We start from the raw sequence: 15391 nt of genomic DNA, 5'->3' as shown, positions 1-15391 counted from the left end.
TAGTGAATGACACACTTGTCACGAAAGCTGAATTCTATGAGTTCAGTCCCCTGACAGGAGGTGGAAAGCCAGGAAGCTGTTTGAGGGCTTCTGTAACCCCAGTGCACTGTCACGGAGAGTGAAGTGGAGGCGGAGACGGGAGAACAGCCTGGAAGTTCTTGGTAAGCACAGGAAAGAGTGAGAATCCACAGCAAGCTTTGGACAAGGAGGACACACACACACACACACACAAATAAAATAATTTTTTAATCTAAGATATAGTTGGAGATTTCACACAGATCAACCCCTTATGCCATCAGATTCTAGAGCTGTTGGCTCTCTGTGCTCCAGTCTCCACCCAGTCTGCGTAAGGCGCCTCACCACAGTGCTTTGTACTGCCTCTGCTCTCTGGTCAGCACAGAGCAGGATGGCCCTAACCTCCCCAACACTACCAGCTTTCCCTTGTCTGTAAGAATAGCCCAGTTCAACACCCAGCCTTCTGATATTTCATTTGATCTTCACAACTTTGTTGATATGGACAGAGTGGGTGTTTTCTTTGCCCCGTTACTGATGCTATAACTGAGGATTGCACTGTCCCACTGCATAGCCCAGGGAACGTGTCCTCCCACCAGAAGGAGAGTGAGAAGGGCCCAGGAGGGTGCAAGGGAGTCAGGTCGCTTTGTTAGATAGTTTTGGATGACTGGGCCCTGCAAGTAAAGGCAGGAATGTCCTTTAAGTTTCCCCTTGAAATCTCCACTTTGCTAGAGAACAAAGCACGATCTCAATTATCTCTCACCTAAAGGAATCCCCTAGATCTGCTTTTCCACAAACAACCTGAACCCCTCCTGGGAGGGAGGTCACCTTTCTTAGAATTTAAATGTCATCCTGACATTGTGGCTGGTCATGTTCAGCCCCCAGAACTTTACATAATGGCTGTCCTCTTCCTGAGCCAGCCTCTACCACAGACCAGTCAGCTGTCTCTCAGGCTCACCTGAGCCTGAAGGAGAAGTCCACCACGATAAGGCTGTAATCAGATGCACAACAGGAGCCAAGCCCTATTGGCTGGCTCCTGAACTTGCAGGTTCTGGTAAGCTGCCCTAGTCTTGGCCCAGTGTGGCTGAGGCAGGGGGAGACCGCCTCCCACTTACTCCCACATGGGCTGTCTACCCACTCCTGCCCTCCACGTGGAAGGAGCTCTCCTCACTTCCTGCTTTTTCCTTCTCATAATCTAGTAGTCTCTAAACCTTACCCTCTGGTCTTGTGAATTTTATTTTTTTTTAAAAATTCATAAGATAAGAATCTAGGGTTCTCTTAATCTATTGGTGCGTTGGCATATAGGTGGAGTGGGGGCACATGACTGATTCTGAGCTTTCTGAAGCCTTGGGCATGTGGAGGACTCAGGCAGGCTTGTAGTTGATGAAATTGATCATGATCGGGTGATCCAAAAAGCCATGTGGCACTGGGAATGTCAACAGGGGAGCTCACATTTCTAACCCTCAGTTTTCTATTATGTCCATCAAGCTAAAGAGCTACAAAGAAGTAAGCATGGAGTGTGGTTTCAATGCCTGCCTAGACCCAGTGCACCTATGAAAATTAACTAGGGATGACTTTGGGTGGCCTGCCTAACTTCCCTGAACCCTTTCCTTTACAAAAAAAAAAAAAAAAGTCTTAGGTGTTTTATGTGTGTTATAAGATTAATGCTGTTCTGTGTGAAGTCTTTAAAGCACACCCTGTGTTTCAATACTGTTTCTTTTTTTAATATTTTATTTATTTATTTGAGAGAGAAATATAGAGGAAGAGGCAGAGAGAATGGGTGTGCCAGGGCCTCCAGCCACTGCAAACGAACTCCAGATGCATGCGCCCCCTTGTGCGTCTGGCTTACTTGCGTCCTGGGGAATTGAACCAGGGTCCTTAGGCTTCATAGACAAATGCCTTAACCGCTAAGCCATTTCCCCAACCCTTCAACACTGTTTCTAATGCTATGTCTGGAATGACATCTTGGGACTCTTCTACCTTATTTCTACTCCCAAGCCCAGTTTGTTCAGGCTTGACCATGTATGTTCTCACAAAGATTTAAAAAGAGCAAGAATTTTGAAGCCCACAAGTTCTCTCACCCATTTTTTCTTTTATCACAGTAAGCCACAGACTTCCTCCTCATTCCCTAAACACAGGAGGCAGGGCAATGGATATGATCTCATCACCAAAGGCCTCCAGTCATATTGCACCCAGTCTCCTTTTGGACCGGGGACATCATTGTCATTCCAAAGGCATTGTTATGCAAGCATGCAATGCTAACAATTAGTGACCAGTTTCATGGTCCATATTTGTGTTTCTCCACCCATCATATGCACAGGGGTTTGGTGATGCGGTATGCACTCAGTGGGTCCTGCATATGCCATGTGTCATGCATACGTCTCCGCTGAGGTGTGCCTGTCTGTGTGGATAAGTGATAGGCTTTTCTGCTGCATGAAGACAGAGCAGACACAAAGTACAGTGTGATCCTCTCCCACTGTATCTCTCTTGACAGGCTGTGCAATCTGGGCTGATAAAAAGAGCAGGCCTTGATAACCAGAACCGTAGGCATGCCAGAGACATTTCTTGTTGATTGTCTGTGCACATCTGTTTATCCTCTCTATGAGGTTTTATTGTCAGAATCCCGATGCCCTGCAGCATGCATCGCAGGGACAGAAGTTTTCTCCAGCCTTGGCTGCACGCTCCCCCTTTACAGCTTTTGAACAGCAGCCTCGGCACATCTGGGTAGTGTAGTGTGTCTTTTTAAATAAATATCTCCGTGAGGTGACTAGGGGATCAGAGCTGTATCTTTGGCATGTGGTTAGAACACTTTGTACAAGGCTTTCCCTGGAAATAGGAAAGTAGGTATTGTTTGAGAAGAAACACCCCATTTGCCTGTCTTAATTAGCTGTCTTTAACATTCTGTCACTTTCTCTTTTTTTTTTTTTTACTCTTTTCTCACTTTCTTCTTCCTATACCTATCTTTTTCCATTGGTAACTTTTCATCCTCCTCCTTCCTTAGCAGCTGTTTTTCTGTCAGTCTTATCTGACTGTGGTTAACACCATGTCTGCAATTCAAGTCACCTGGACTTCCCAGAGACTATAGTAGGTCAACGTGCTGCTCTCCTGTCTCCCCCAATTGGACTTAAGAATCTAACAGGATCATATTAATAAAGTTCAGGATATGTTAATATATAATTTTGGACACATAGTGTGTGGCAGGCACTGTGTAAGTGCCTTAGATGAACTTTTTCTAAGTTCTCCCACAAACCACAGGGTAGGAATTGTCTGTAGGATACTAAGGAGCATATTTAGAAAGGCTCAGGGACCAACCCGGGGTCCACGATGCTAGGGAATGCCAAAGCTGACCTTCATTCTGAATGCCAGGCTTGTCTTGTCATGCCACATTCTGTGTCAATCATAAAAGAAGAAAAGACTAAGGCTCAGAGGCGGGAGCTCTCCTGCTAAGAATTATGGTGCTGGACTGCTTCTGCGGTTTTTTTGTTTTTTTTTTTTTTTGGTTTTTTTTGGCTCAGTAAAGGAAAGATCTACTCAGAGGAAAGGTTGTGTTAGTCCCAACCTGAGAATGTCAAGAGCACAGCAGCTGAGACTTGAACCAGTTTTCTGACACTCGGAGGATGTAAGAGTTGTGATATATGATGACGGGCCAGACAGTTCTTCCAGTTGTCCACCGGATAATTATTGAGCGCCTTGTGCCAGGCACCGTTCAAAAGTTTGGGATTCTTCACGGGAAAAGAAAGATGTCAAGCCAGCCTTGTACAGAGTGCAAGGCAGTGAGAACAGTGAGATAATAAACAAGATATAAAATAAGTGAATTATGTAGTCTGCTGGGTGATGAGTGCTATGGGTAGAAAAGACGGGGAGTGAGGGGATGGATGCTGGGAACATGAGAGGGGTAGAGTGTTGCATTTATGAATGGAGAGATGAGGGAGCATAGAACTTACTGAGAGGGAACATTTGAGAAAAGCCTTAAGGGAGGTAAAGAGCTAGCTACATCGGGACAAGAATATTCTAGGCAAAATGAGTGTGCATCTTTGACATTGTTGGGCAACAAGAGGCTATTATGATGGGAGCAGAATGTTTCTGGGGAGAGAGTAACAAAGATGCCATCGGATGATCAGATTATGTGAGGGCTTTTATACTATTCTATAGATTTAAAGGGAGGCGAGAGGAGGCAGGAAGCCTCACTAGGTGCATTTGCATGTCCAGGTGCAATTATTTGTGTGTGACATGACAGTGTTTCCAATCAGGATTTTGGCAGTGTATTGATAGTGAGTTAGAGTATTAGATGTATTTGCAAGTAGGCCCCACAAATTTCTGTAGTGGATTGCATGCAGAGTGTAAGAAAAAGGGAGGAATAAATCTAACATATAGGTCCTAAGAAATAGAAGAAAGTCTGTAACAAAGGAAAGTCTCTTGCACATGAATTTCTATCAGTTAAGATGTTGAATATGAGGCTGGAGAGATGGCTTAGCAGTTAAGCGCTTGCCTGTGAAGCCTAAGGACCCCGGTTCAAGGCTCGATTCTCCAGGACCCACGTTAGCCAGATACACAAGGGGGCACATGTGTCTGGAGTTCGTCTGTAGTGGCTGGAGGCCCTGGCGTGCCCATTCTCTCTCTCTCTCTGCCTCTTTCTGTCTGTCACTCTCAAATAAATGAATAAATAAATAAATGGACAAAAAATTAAAAAGAAAAAAAAGATGTTGAATATGAAAGACAGACAAGATTTGGAGGGGAAGAAGGTAGGTCCATCTTGGGTATGTTCCATTTGAGGTATTTATATACTGGGTATGTGACTGGAACTGCAACCTTTCCTGTTGTGTGTAAGATTCTATCATATAGGAAAAGACTGGATTAGAAACCCAGTTTGGGGTTCATCAGCCTATGTATCTATATTATAGTAATAAAGCCATGAGACCCAAAGGAAAGTACTGATGTGCTATGTGAAATGAAAATCCCACTAGTACATGGTGAGGAAATTTGTTTTCCATTTTTTTCTAGAGGGAGGACGCAAGAATTATTGACACAGTTTAGCTCCATATGAAAGCACCATTAGTGCTCATTAGCAATGGGTAGGTCTGTTTGATAAAATACACTTTCTAGAAGCTATGATAGTCCTGAAGATATACAGTATTTCCCCTAATTTTGTGTGGAAAACAAGAGAATGATGGAAAGAAGAGAGGAAAGAAGTAGTCATTTTCAATTGGTAGACTGACTAGTCCTTAAGCAAGGTAATTTACACACACACACATACACACACACACCCTTTGATATATTTCCAAGTCTGCTAGATGTCATGAAGTGGATTGGATTCCTGCATTAGATTCAAACATAAACCAATTTTTAGGACTCGAATTCCTTAGAACAGTGTCATTGAGTCTGCAGTGTTTAACCTTTTGGAGTGAAAAAAAAATCATCATCAAAATCGAATATGGGCAAATAATAGAAAATCTTATCTTGGGCTAAGCTTATCTTCATTTCTTTTCTTTTTATGTCTCGACTACAATGATCTCTTATAACAGTGGTCTTTAAGCTTCCAGTCATAAGATTCTGTAATGTGCTCAAAAATTACTGAAATCCTCAAAGAGGTTTCATTTACATGGATGGGAAATATATCAGAGAATGACAATAGCTAATAAATATTTCAAATGATCATTTTAAAACCTGAGAGATAAGATGGGCATAGTGGCACACACCTTTAATCCCAGCACTTGGCAGGCATATGCAGGAGGATCACTGTGAGTTCAAGGCCGCCCTGAGAGTACATAGTTAATTCCAGGTTAGCCTGGGCCAGAGTCAGACCCTACCACAGAAAACCAAAAGAAAAATTTTAAGGCCCTGAAAAATAAAATTGGTAGTCTGAACAATATACCTTCAGGATATAAGAGCCCTAGCCTGATTTTAGTTCATTTGAAGAAAATTCAGACTGTTAGATGTCCTACAAGTTTGGTATGATCCAATGGTATACTCAGGAAGGATCAAGATTTTGAATGAATGAGCATCCCAGTCTGCTGAAGTGTGCATAATAGTTTGCTCTATGTGAATGTGTGCTTCTTTTCTTTCCTCTCCTCTCTTTTCAGTTTTAAATAGGATGGCAGACATGGTAGTGCTCAGTAAATGGACAGGGAACTAAAGAGAGGATGTCACATGTTAGTAAGAGAAGGCAGATCTTATAGCTAGTGAACACCACCTTGCAATGAGAGGCTGCAGCTGTTTACCACTCTGATATTTGTCCATGAAACTCACTCTGTTTTGACAATGGATATAAAGGAGCTGAGCCTTCTCCACTTTTTTACAATCGGTTAAATCTCGTTTAAGCTCACCTAGTAAAGCATTTGAACAGCAATTAGGAGCTTGAAATTGCAGTGTTCTTTTATAAATCAAAACCCAGTAAATTAAAAGAGAATTTATACTGCAAGAGATAAGTTAAGAGGTAATTAAGTTGCAAAATAAAATTTTACTTCAAAGGCATTTTGCAATATGCTCTTTTAATACCAAATCATTTAACTATTTCATTACTTAGCATAAAAGCTTCGAGTTTACCTTGGAGAAATTAAAATTAATGCTGAAGAATACTTTCCAGCTATGAAATATAGCTGAAGTTATTGTATGAGAACAAATTAAAATAAGAATCACAGAAAAAGGTATTACTTTGCAAACAACATTTCCCTCAGGAATGTGTTTCTTAATAAAATCTCCATGTAAAATAGGAAGTAAAGGTATCTAAAATACATTTTCATTTTGTCAACACAGGGCCATGACCAATTCAGAGAGGAAATGTCTGGAGCTCTGTTTCATGTCACAATGTATAGGGGTTAAGATAATAAACCGCCTTGGGCCTCTTTCAGGGCAGCAAAACAAGCCAAAATTGTCTCCTGGGTTATAAATCTAGAATGATATGGTAGAATTGAATGTGGGAAAAGGAAACTGGGGTAAATGTTTTTTAATGTTTGCCTTTGGGCAAGATTTTTTTTTTTTTTCTTTCTTACTAGTTTACTGTTCCTGGCAAATGTGAAATGCTTTATCTCTTTGCTATATGAACTATGATTGTTTCGGTCTAGGATCCTACTGTGAGCAAAACAAGGCCTGAAAAAATATCAAAAAATGAGAAAATTATCATTTCATGATGGATGTAAAAAGAAGTGTGAACGCTGGAAGGTAGAGGAAAGAAGGGCAGTGGAAGAATATGACACCTACGCACCTCCTGTTTTTACCTCTGGGGGACACTATACTGACATCATCCATGGGGCATTAGCCCACACTTCTGCTTGCTCCAAAGCACACAGAAAGCTTTAGCCAACAACCTGGCTGAGGACGACCTTCAGTGGAATGGGGCAGGGGAGAAGGGATATAAGGGGATAACATAAGGAGAATGGGGCCAACATATGCTTTGTTCATACCCTTAAGTTCATAGTTAGTTAAAAAAAATGCCTTAAAATCAAGAAAATAGGGCTGGAGAGATGGCTTAGCAGTTAAGCGCTTGCCTGTGAAGCCTAAGGACCCCGGTTCAAGGCTCGATTCCCCAAGACCCACATTAGCCAGATGCACAAGGGGGCACACATGTCTGGAGTTCGTTTGCAGTGGCTGGAGGCTCTGGTGTGCCCATTCTCAAATAAATAAAGAAAAATAAATAAAATAAATAAATAAATAAAATAAATAAAAAATTTTAAACAGAAATCAAGAAAATAAATTTTTAAAAATATAAGGGCTGGAGAGATGGCTACAAAGCCAAAGGACCCAAGTTCAATTCTCCAGTATCCGCATAACACCAGATGCACAAAATGGTACATGTATCTGGAATTTCTTTGCAGTGGCTGAAGGCCCTGGCCATATTCATTCTCCCTGTCTGTCTCGCTTCTGTATCTCCTCTGCTTGTAAATAAATAAATACAATTGTTTTTAAAAAATTAAGTGTGGGCTGGAGGAATGGCTTAGCAGTTAAGGCATTTGCCTGCAAAGCCAAAGAACCCTGGTTCGATTCCCCAGGACCCACGTTAGCCAGATGCACAAGGGGGGGGCACGAGCTGAGTTGCAGTGGCTGCACCCATTCTCTCTCTCTCTCTCTCTCTTTCTCTCTCTCTTTGTCAATAAAAATAAATAAAAGAATTATTTTTAACTAAGTGTAAGTCCTTTAAAGGCATCATGTTATTGTGTCATGTCCACAATTTGATTGCTGAGGGGCTAAAGATGGTACACAAAAGTGTGACTGAGGTTCATCCAAGTACTCCAGGAAGAAAAGTGGAAGCAGAACAAAAGAAAATTAGCTCTGAGTATCCAGCCATAGAGCAGAGCAGAGAACTGGCGACACTGTGGCTCTTAACCAGCTACTATTGAAACTAATAAAAATTTTCTAGTACAATCAGTACTAATGGTCAGCTGATTAATGGGGTGAAGCCTCTGAATCTCACCTGTTAAGAGGAGATTAAGCAGTGGATTGTAATGACAGGAATCCTCACCTCCCGTTTCATTCCTTTATGTGAGTTTACATGCAGGCATGCTCCCATACGTTCATACCCTTTTGAGCTTTGAGTTTCCCCCTTTCTTAGAAAGTATTACCAAATAACTGCTTAGTTAGAATATGTCCTAAGGGGAAAGTGAAGCATCTTGTGGAGTGTTGGCTTTAAAATAGTAATAGGAAAATGGGTACCAAAAGTATACACGCTGGGCTGGGTGAGGTTGCTTTCTAAGTTAACTTGGCAAATTTGTGTTATCACCACTTGAAGCTCAGTTGAAGTAGTCTTGGTACAGAGTCCTTTGTTCCTTAGGAAATGAGCAAGAAAAAGAATGACCTTTCAAGAAGGGAGAAGTTTAATATATCCATGTATAAGCAACTTCATCCTCTTGCCTTCCCCTTCATAATTTACAGCCTTCTGTGACTGGTTTATAGGAGTCTTCAAAAAATGTGATTAGCTTTACTTGCAAGAAACTTGCGAGAGTTTCAGGATAATGATGTATCAGCTGTAAACTCAATCAGCAAATATGGGGGAAAGTTTTTAAAGCAGCAAAGAGCCAGAGTCAGAGGTGCTGACTTGTGAAACTTGGTGGTATGTGCATTTCTACCAAAAGGATTTCAAACTCTAGCTTCCTAATCATGCAAAGGAAAGAAAGGAACTGGGCAAAAAGAAAATAACTAAATATCAAAATCATAATACAATATAAATAATATAGAAATACAAACAGAACCACACATACTCCCTTGTAACCTCCAGGGTGAAGATTTTTCTCTCTCATCAGAATTAGAAGAACAAATATATATATATGGTTTCACACAGTAGAGTGAAGGAAAGTGTCTGGTAGCCCGAGACAGGGCTGAAAGCAGCAGGCAGCTATGTTTGGTTAGGAGCCACATGAGCTCAGGGTACCTCACGGCTGCTCTGAGGCCTACTGGTTAGGCAGACCTGAAAACACAGGCTGAGAGAAAATCTTTCCATTTCATGAACTATTTCAGATATTGTTTTTGCCTGCCTCTGCATACATCTGTCTGTCAAAGACAAGGCACTCTGGGGTGCTCCGCAGCGAAGCGGCCGCTCTCCTTCCTGAGCTTGTAACATGGCAGTCTCGTTACCCAGGCTGCATAGCAGGAAGTCACTTGGCACCCTCAGCCGTAGCTCTGCTTTATGGTGTCTGGGGCCCTCAGCTATAGCATTCAAAGAGTGGGGGCTGGAATCACGTGAAGCTTGTTTGCTAATGGTTGGTAGTGAGTGTGAGAGGAGACCCTAGCTGGATGGTTGCACAGTTCTCCCATGCACAGGTCTCCTCGTGTGTGCCCTGCGCTTCCTCACAGCATGGTGGCAGAGTTTGATTGGTAAGTGCTGGAGGGTGATCCAGTCAGAAGCTGTGTCTTTGGGGCAGGGGATGTAGTGCGGTTGATACAGTGCCAGCCTAGCATGCGGGAAGCCCCGGGTTCAGTTTCCAGCGTCGCATAAACCGAGAATGATAGCGCCAACACTTGGGAGGTGAAGGCAGAAGAATTACAAGTTCAAGGTCGTCCTTGGTACCAACAGTTTGAGGTCCAGCTCTTGCTTGTAGTTGTATTTAGTGACGATTTTATGTATGTATAAAATTAATTGTGATCGTAATCATTTCCCATTACTTTCTCTTTCTCCCCCAACCCTCCTTCTTCCTAGTAAGTTTCTCTTCTAATTTAGTGTTGTGTGTGTGTATGTGCGGTTGTATGTATGTGTGTGTGCATGTTTGTGTATGTGTGTGTGTGTGCACACGTGCATGCAGCTGCTTGCTTGGGCAAGGGTGAGGACTATTTACCACAGAACATGCAGCTTACCAGTGGCTGCACCAATGAAGAGCATGTCTCCTCTGCCCAGCAACCCTGAACTCCCAATAACGTCTCAGGATGGGAGAGGTTGTGCCCTCCTCTCTATTCATGAAGGAATGTTGGGGACAGCCTTTTTGATACCAGCCTGTGATACAAAAGACCCTATCACAACAACGAAGACAAGGGGACAGAGGATGAATAACAGGAGGAAAAGAGTAGGAGGAAGCAGATATATCTTTTATGGCCCAGCCTCAGAAATCACAAAGCACCAATTGCACCAATTCCATTGATCAGGATGGTCACATACCCTACTGAAATTCAAGCAGTGAATACATTACCCACAAATATCAGTGAGATCAATGTCAGTCAAGTTCCATGGTAAACATAAACACATCTGTATAAAAATAAATGTGCAAAGCCGGGTGTGGTGGCTCACACCTTTAGTCCCAGAACTCGGGAGGCAGAGGTAGGAGGATCGCCATGAGTTCCAGGCCAGGCTGAGACTACATAGTGAATTCCAGGTCAGCCTGGGCTAGAGTGAGACCCTACCTTGAAAAACCAAAAGATAAATTAATTAAATAAATAAATAAATATGACATTGTGCAAGAATATAACCTGAAATACCTGAGAAGAGTGGAAGAAAAATTATTATTTAACAAAGCAAAATGTGATATGGTTTGTGATTATTTTGTGGGTGATAGCCAGGGAATCATTCAGTTAGAAATATATTAATTAAAATTATTACCTGAGTGTTTTGCTTTCCAAATGTGAAACACTTGCATAGTCCTCCTGCTCCTGGCATTTTTCTTTTTTTTTCATGAGCTTCTCATAGTCTGCACCATCTTTCCTTATATTTTTCTTAGAATTGGGACACTGCATTATTTTTAACTTAAATGGGTTTTAAAGGAAAACTAGATATTGCTACATTAAATAAAATTTGACATAATTTATTTGCCATAAATGAGGGTAAGCAGAAATATAATAAAATTAAGTATAACATTAATTAGATGCCAGATGTGCTGCTTTCTGTTGAAGATTCTAAAAAGTGAAGTGAGTCTTCTCTGTAAAAAAAAATAAATCATTGATTGGCAAGTGCCTGGAAGCTGGGAAATTACACTCCTACCACATCACGGTCTTCTCCCTGCCTTCATCTGACACATTGCCAAAGAAGTGAAATGAAATAATGCCTAGTGAGTCAGGTGATGATATTTAAGACCCCCACCTTTGTACTACTGAAAACCTTTTAAAGAACTATCAGTATTTCAGCCCTACTTTTTTTTTTTTTTTTTTTTTTTTTTTTTGGCAAACACTGGTCCAGAATGATAAAAGTTATTGACAAAGGCGCTTTCATCTAGCCAAGACCAAACTCCTGAAATCCATGAGGGAGCTCACAGAGCTGATGCCTATTAATAAATGTATTTGCAGTTCACCACGTATCAAAGTCTAGGCCTTTCACTCCCCTGGATTTTAATTTTGTTTTCTGTCGTATGGACACTTTCCTAAGAGACGCAGTGAACAATCACAGGCTGTGACTAGCCGACTTCTATATAAAGCCTAACTACCCCCCATTATCTTATTACCATTCCCCACATGCTGGCGGAATTGACTTTCGGCTTCCCCACTGTGGCATAACAAATGTTCCTAGGCTTTACATGGCCACCCTAAGTCCGGAGCCCCCACACCCCCACCCCCGGGCAGACTCACACTTTTTAGTATGCAGGGAGCTCATTCTATAAAATTCTGTCATGGAAATAATTATTCGCACCTGCTGGGGCCAGTGCTGTATTGGGTACCAGGGATGTCAGAGAGGAGTGATAGACATCTTCTTGGAATACAGAGAAAGGTACTTGAGGGCAACTATTTTACCCTTAATTTTTAATTACTTGCTTAGCATCCCATTATCTTGTTGTTAGAATATTTAGTAGAAAGCGCTGCTGGAGTTTCTCCCAGTAGAGACGATGGCTCCAGAATAGATATAATTTTCATGGCCTTTTCCTGCTGCACCTTGCCTTTATATGTTTTAGCAATACTGAGCAGGCCTGCACAGGTTAAGAGGAAAATGAGAGCCAGTATTTATCTTTAGGGGAAGCCGACTCTAGTCCTTAGCACTCTCTAGGACTTTGAACACTAGTGCCTTTCCAGGCTGGGCCAGCATTAACAGACCTTCTTTCCGTCTTCCTTTGCAGTCAGCTGCAGTGAAGCTGTCAAAACCAGTGGCTCTGTGGACCCAGCAGGATGTGTGCAAGTGGTTGAAGAAACATTGTCCAAATCAGTATCAGATCTACAGTGAGTCATTCAAACAACATGACATAACTGGTAAAGTATGCAACCTCTGAGCCATTGTCCCCCTTTCCAAACCCTCCCACCATCATGGCCTTTCCCGTATGCTTATGTGAAACGGGTTCCACCTACTGCAGTGTCCTACACGGGTGTGCTCTAACACAGATGACGCGCTCCAGACCCACGTGGGCTGTGGTATATGACAAACAAAAGGGCAACATGAGGCGATGGGATGTTTGAGTCTCTGATGCAAATGTGAACTTACGGTGAAGATGGGGGAATCCTGCAGAAAACAAAAACATATCCATCTTAGAGAAAAGAAAAGATGAAGTGTCTATCATCTGCTTGTTATAGGATCACTATTGGGGATTGTGTAAGTAGGAAAGTTTCTACACTGGAGAGTCTTTTCTATTACTAGTTAAGCAGCTTACATGTGAAAGAGTTGATGGCTAAAGCCACTTTCCCTGCCATTCCCATCTTCCTATCAACCATACACTTCGCTAAGCGCCATCCTCTTGTGTCCCCACTCAGAGGTCTTCCAAATTTTTGAAGTATAGTAATATTTACGGGTCCCAAGAAGAAAACATTAAGGCACAAATTCAGACTCTATGTTGGTCAGAGATATTAGAGCATTCCACGCATAGAACAAGAAACAGGGCAATAGGCTGAACCCAAAAGCCTCTACTGCCCTGTCTGCTGCTGGGGCCGGCACGAGTGAGAGTACACAGATATGCTCTCCGTGGAAACCACTGCAGTTAAGAGAAATATTTCCCCACCCCGTCTATCCCAGGAACCCACCTGCATGCAGGTAGCTCTCCCCTCTTCCCTGTCCTTCACAAGCCACAAAATGAAAGACAGAACTGAGGAGCACCACCCAGTAGGCTTCTGGAAGGAATCTTCCTGAGAATTTGGAGACTGACCCAGAGCTTTCCTTTGCTAAGAGGAAAAAAAATGACCCTCCAGTAGAAAGCTGACACAGTGGGATGGGTGGACACCAAGCTTCTTTCTAAGCCTACTTTCTTCTTTGAGAAATTCTAGTCTTTCTCATTTCAGTCACTCTATTACTTTGAAAAGGGGCGAGGTAGCAGAAGTTTTTTCCTTTAGTGGTTGAGTTTTTAACCCTGCAGATACATAGTCTGAATTCACCTCGCCAGAGCAAGCCTTGGCTCGTGGTTCTCCAAGTGTGTTCAAGGGTGACCTTGGCTGCCAAAGGGTTAAGGGATGTGCTTTAAACTGAAAAGGATATGTTACCCAAAAGAGTTCTCTTTATGGGCATCTTACCCTTCATTCATGTAGGAGACTTGATTTAGGGGCTGGGGGTAAAGTGCTGTCTGTATGAGCATGAAGACATGGCACCCACATAAAATGATCGGCATGATAACGCACACCTGCAGTCTCGGCACTGAGAAAATGGAGACAGAAAACTCCTGGGGAGATGCTAGCCACCTTGTCTAGCTGAATCAATGAGTTCCCAGCTTGGTGAGAGACGATGTCTCATGAAAATAAGGTGGAGAAGTAACATAAGAGGAAAGATGACCTCTGTCCTCTACATGAGGATTCACACATGGGCATTCACACACAAGCACACATGTGTACCCATACCTATCCAAACATACATATTCACCATTACACACACACACATATACAAAATTGATATGAAAAGGGGTTTCTAGCACTCAACATTTTAAAAAGGCTGAGCTTGATGATTTTAGATTTCTGCTAACCAAGTGAATGTCTCAACCCAAAGAACACACCCGGGCGTAGCTCATGCTGAGTTAACAAGAGTAAAATTATAACTAAAAAGCTGTCCTTTTTTTTTTTTTTTTTTGTACTTTTTCCCTCTTCTCAGCTATAGCTAATGGCCCATTGGGATGAAATCTCTGGAATTCTGAAGACCTTGGGGGCATAGCTTAGACTCCAAGTGTCTAGATTTCATTTTTAACCATTGTGTCTCATTAGCACAATCACCCCTTGAGAATGGAAGACAAGCCCGTGTCAATCTGTTGATCCAGCAAGTCAGTTTGGAGCCATTGGCCTGGCAGCAGTTATCTTCATCAGATAATCTTCCTTGATGCCTGTCTGGTATTGGTGGCAGGGCCTTTTCACTGTCTTATTTGAAAGTGGTCTTATCTTCTGTTAAGGGTGGGAATTAGTAAGTGCCCTTGAGGGACAAATAAAGTACAAAATGGCTTGAGGAGGGTGAGCAGCACCCCTCCAATGGAAAGATCTCATGCTTTAATCCTCATGGAGTAAAAAGTACCATTTTGCCAAAGTTCTCTGCTAAGTACAATGAGGCAGGGGAATGAGGTGTGCTCAGTGCTTTGGGTGGTGCCCTTGGATTGCACCATTACCTCTGGTGCATAGATACCCCACAGTGCTTTTATGCACATGGGCACTACTCAACCTCACTTCCTCATCCCATATTAAGGACAGTAATATCAGTCTCCAAGAGTTGTGGAAACTAACTCTCCTGTAGGTAATCACTGAATATAACCATGTGTAGACACCTTCTACTTGCAGAACTGTGCTGTCGTTCATGTCGGCCCACATCTGAACAGTAGAAAACAACACCTGATTCCCTGCGAAGGGCAGGCTATTTTCTGGAAAGCAAAGAAAGCAGGGAATTATTTGGGGACTTAGGGAACAGAGCGAATGCTTTCAGATTAACATTTGCTCCACATCTTTTTGACATTCACCTGTTGGAAACCTCAAGAGACCACTCTCTTCCCTTGTTTTCTGGCCTCTACTTTTCTGAGGGTGAATTAAAGTACCTAAATCATCCCAAGTCCCAAGTGTCCGAAAAAATAGCTTCCAGGACTTGCTCCAG

At 42.4% G+C, this 15391-nt stretch overlaps 1 protein-coding gene across 2 annotated transcripts in view; it reads left to right on the top strand.

The window, feature by feature from the left end:
- The window catches only part of Samd12 (sterile alpha motif domain containing 12), a 465719-nt gene that overhangs the window by 180233 nt on the left and 270095 nt on the right, over nucleotides 1–15391 (top strand). For both annotated transcript variants that reach the window (XM_004661374.2, XM_045143829.1), the window contains exon 3: nucleotides 12471–12600. In XM_004661374.2, the coding sequence (XP_004661431.1) occupies nucleotides 12471–12600 (130 nt within the window). The remainder of the gene's footprint in view (nucleotides 1–12470; nucleotides 12601–15391) is intronic.

The sequence above is a fragment of the Jaculus jaculus genome, chromosome 2 (genome assembly GCF_020740685.1).
Source record: "Jaculus jaculus isolate mJacJac1 chromosome 2, mJacJac1.mat.Y.cur, whole genome shotgun sequence".
NCBI classification, from domain to species: domain Eukaryota; kingdom Metazoa; phylum Chordata; class Mammalia; order Rodentia; family Dipodidae; genus Jaculus; species Jaculus jaculus.
This window is presented reverse-complemented; position numbering and strand designations above follow the sequence as displayed.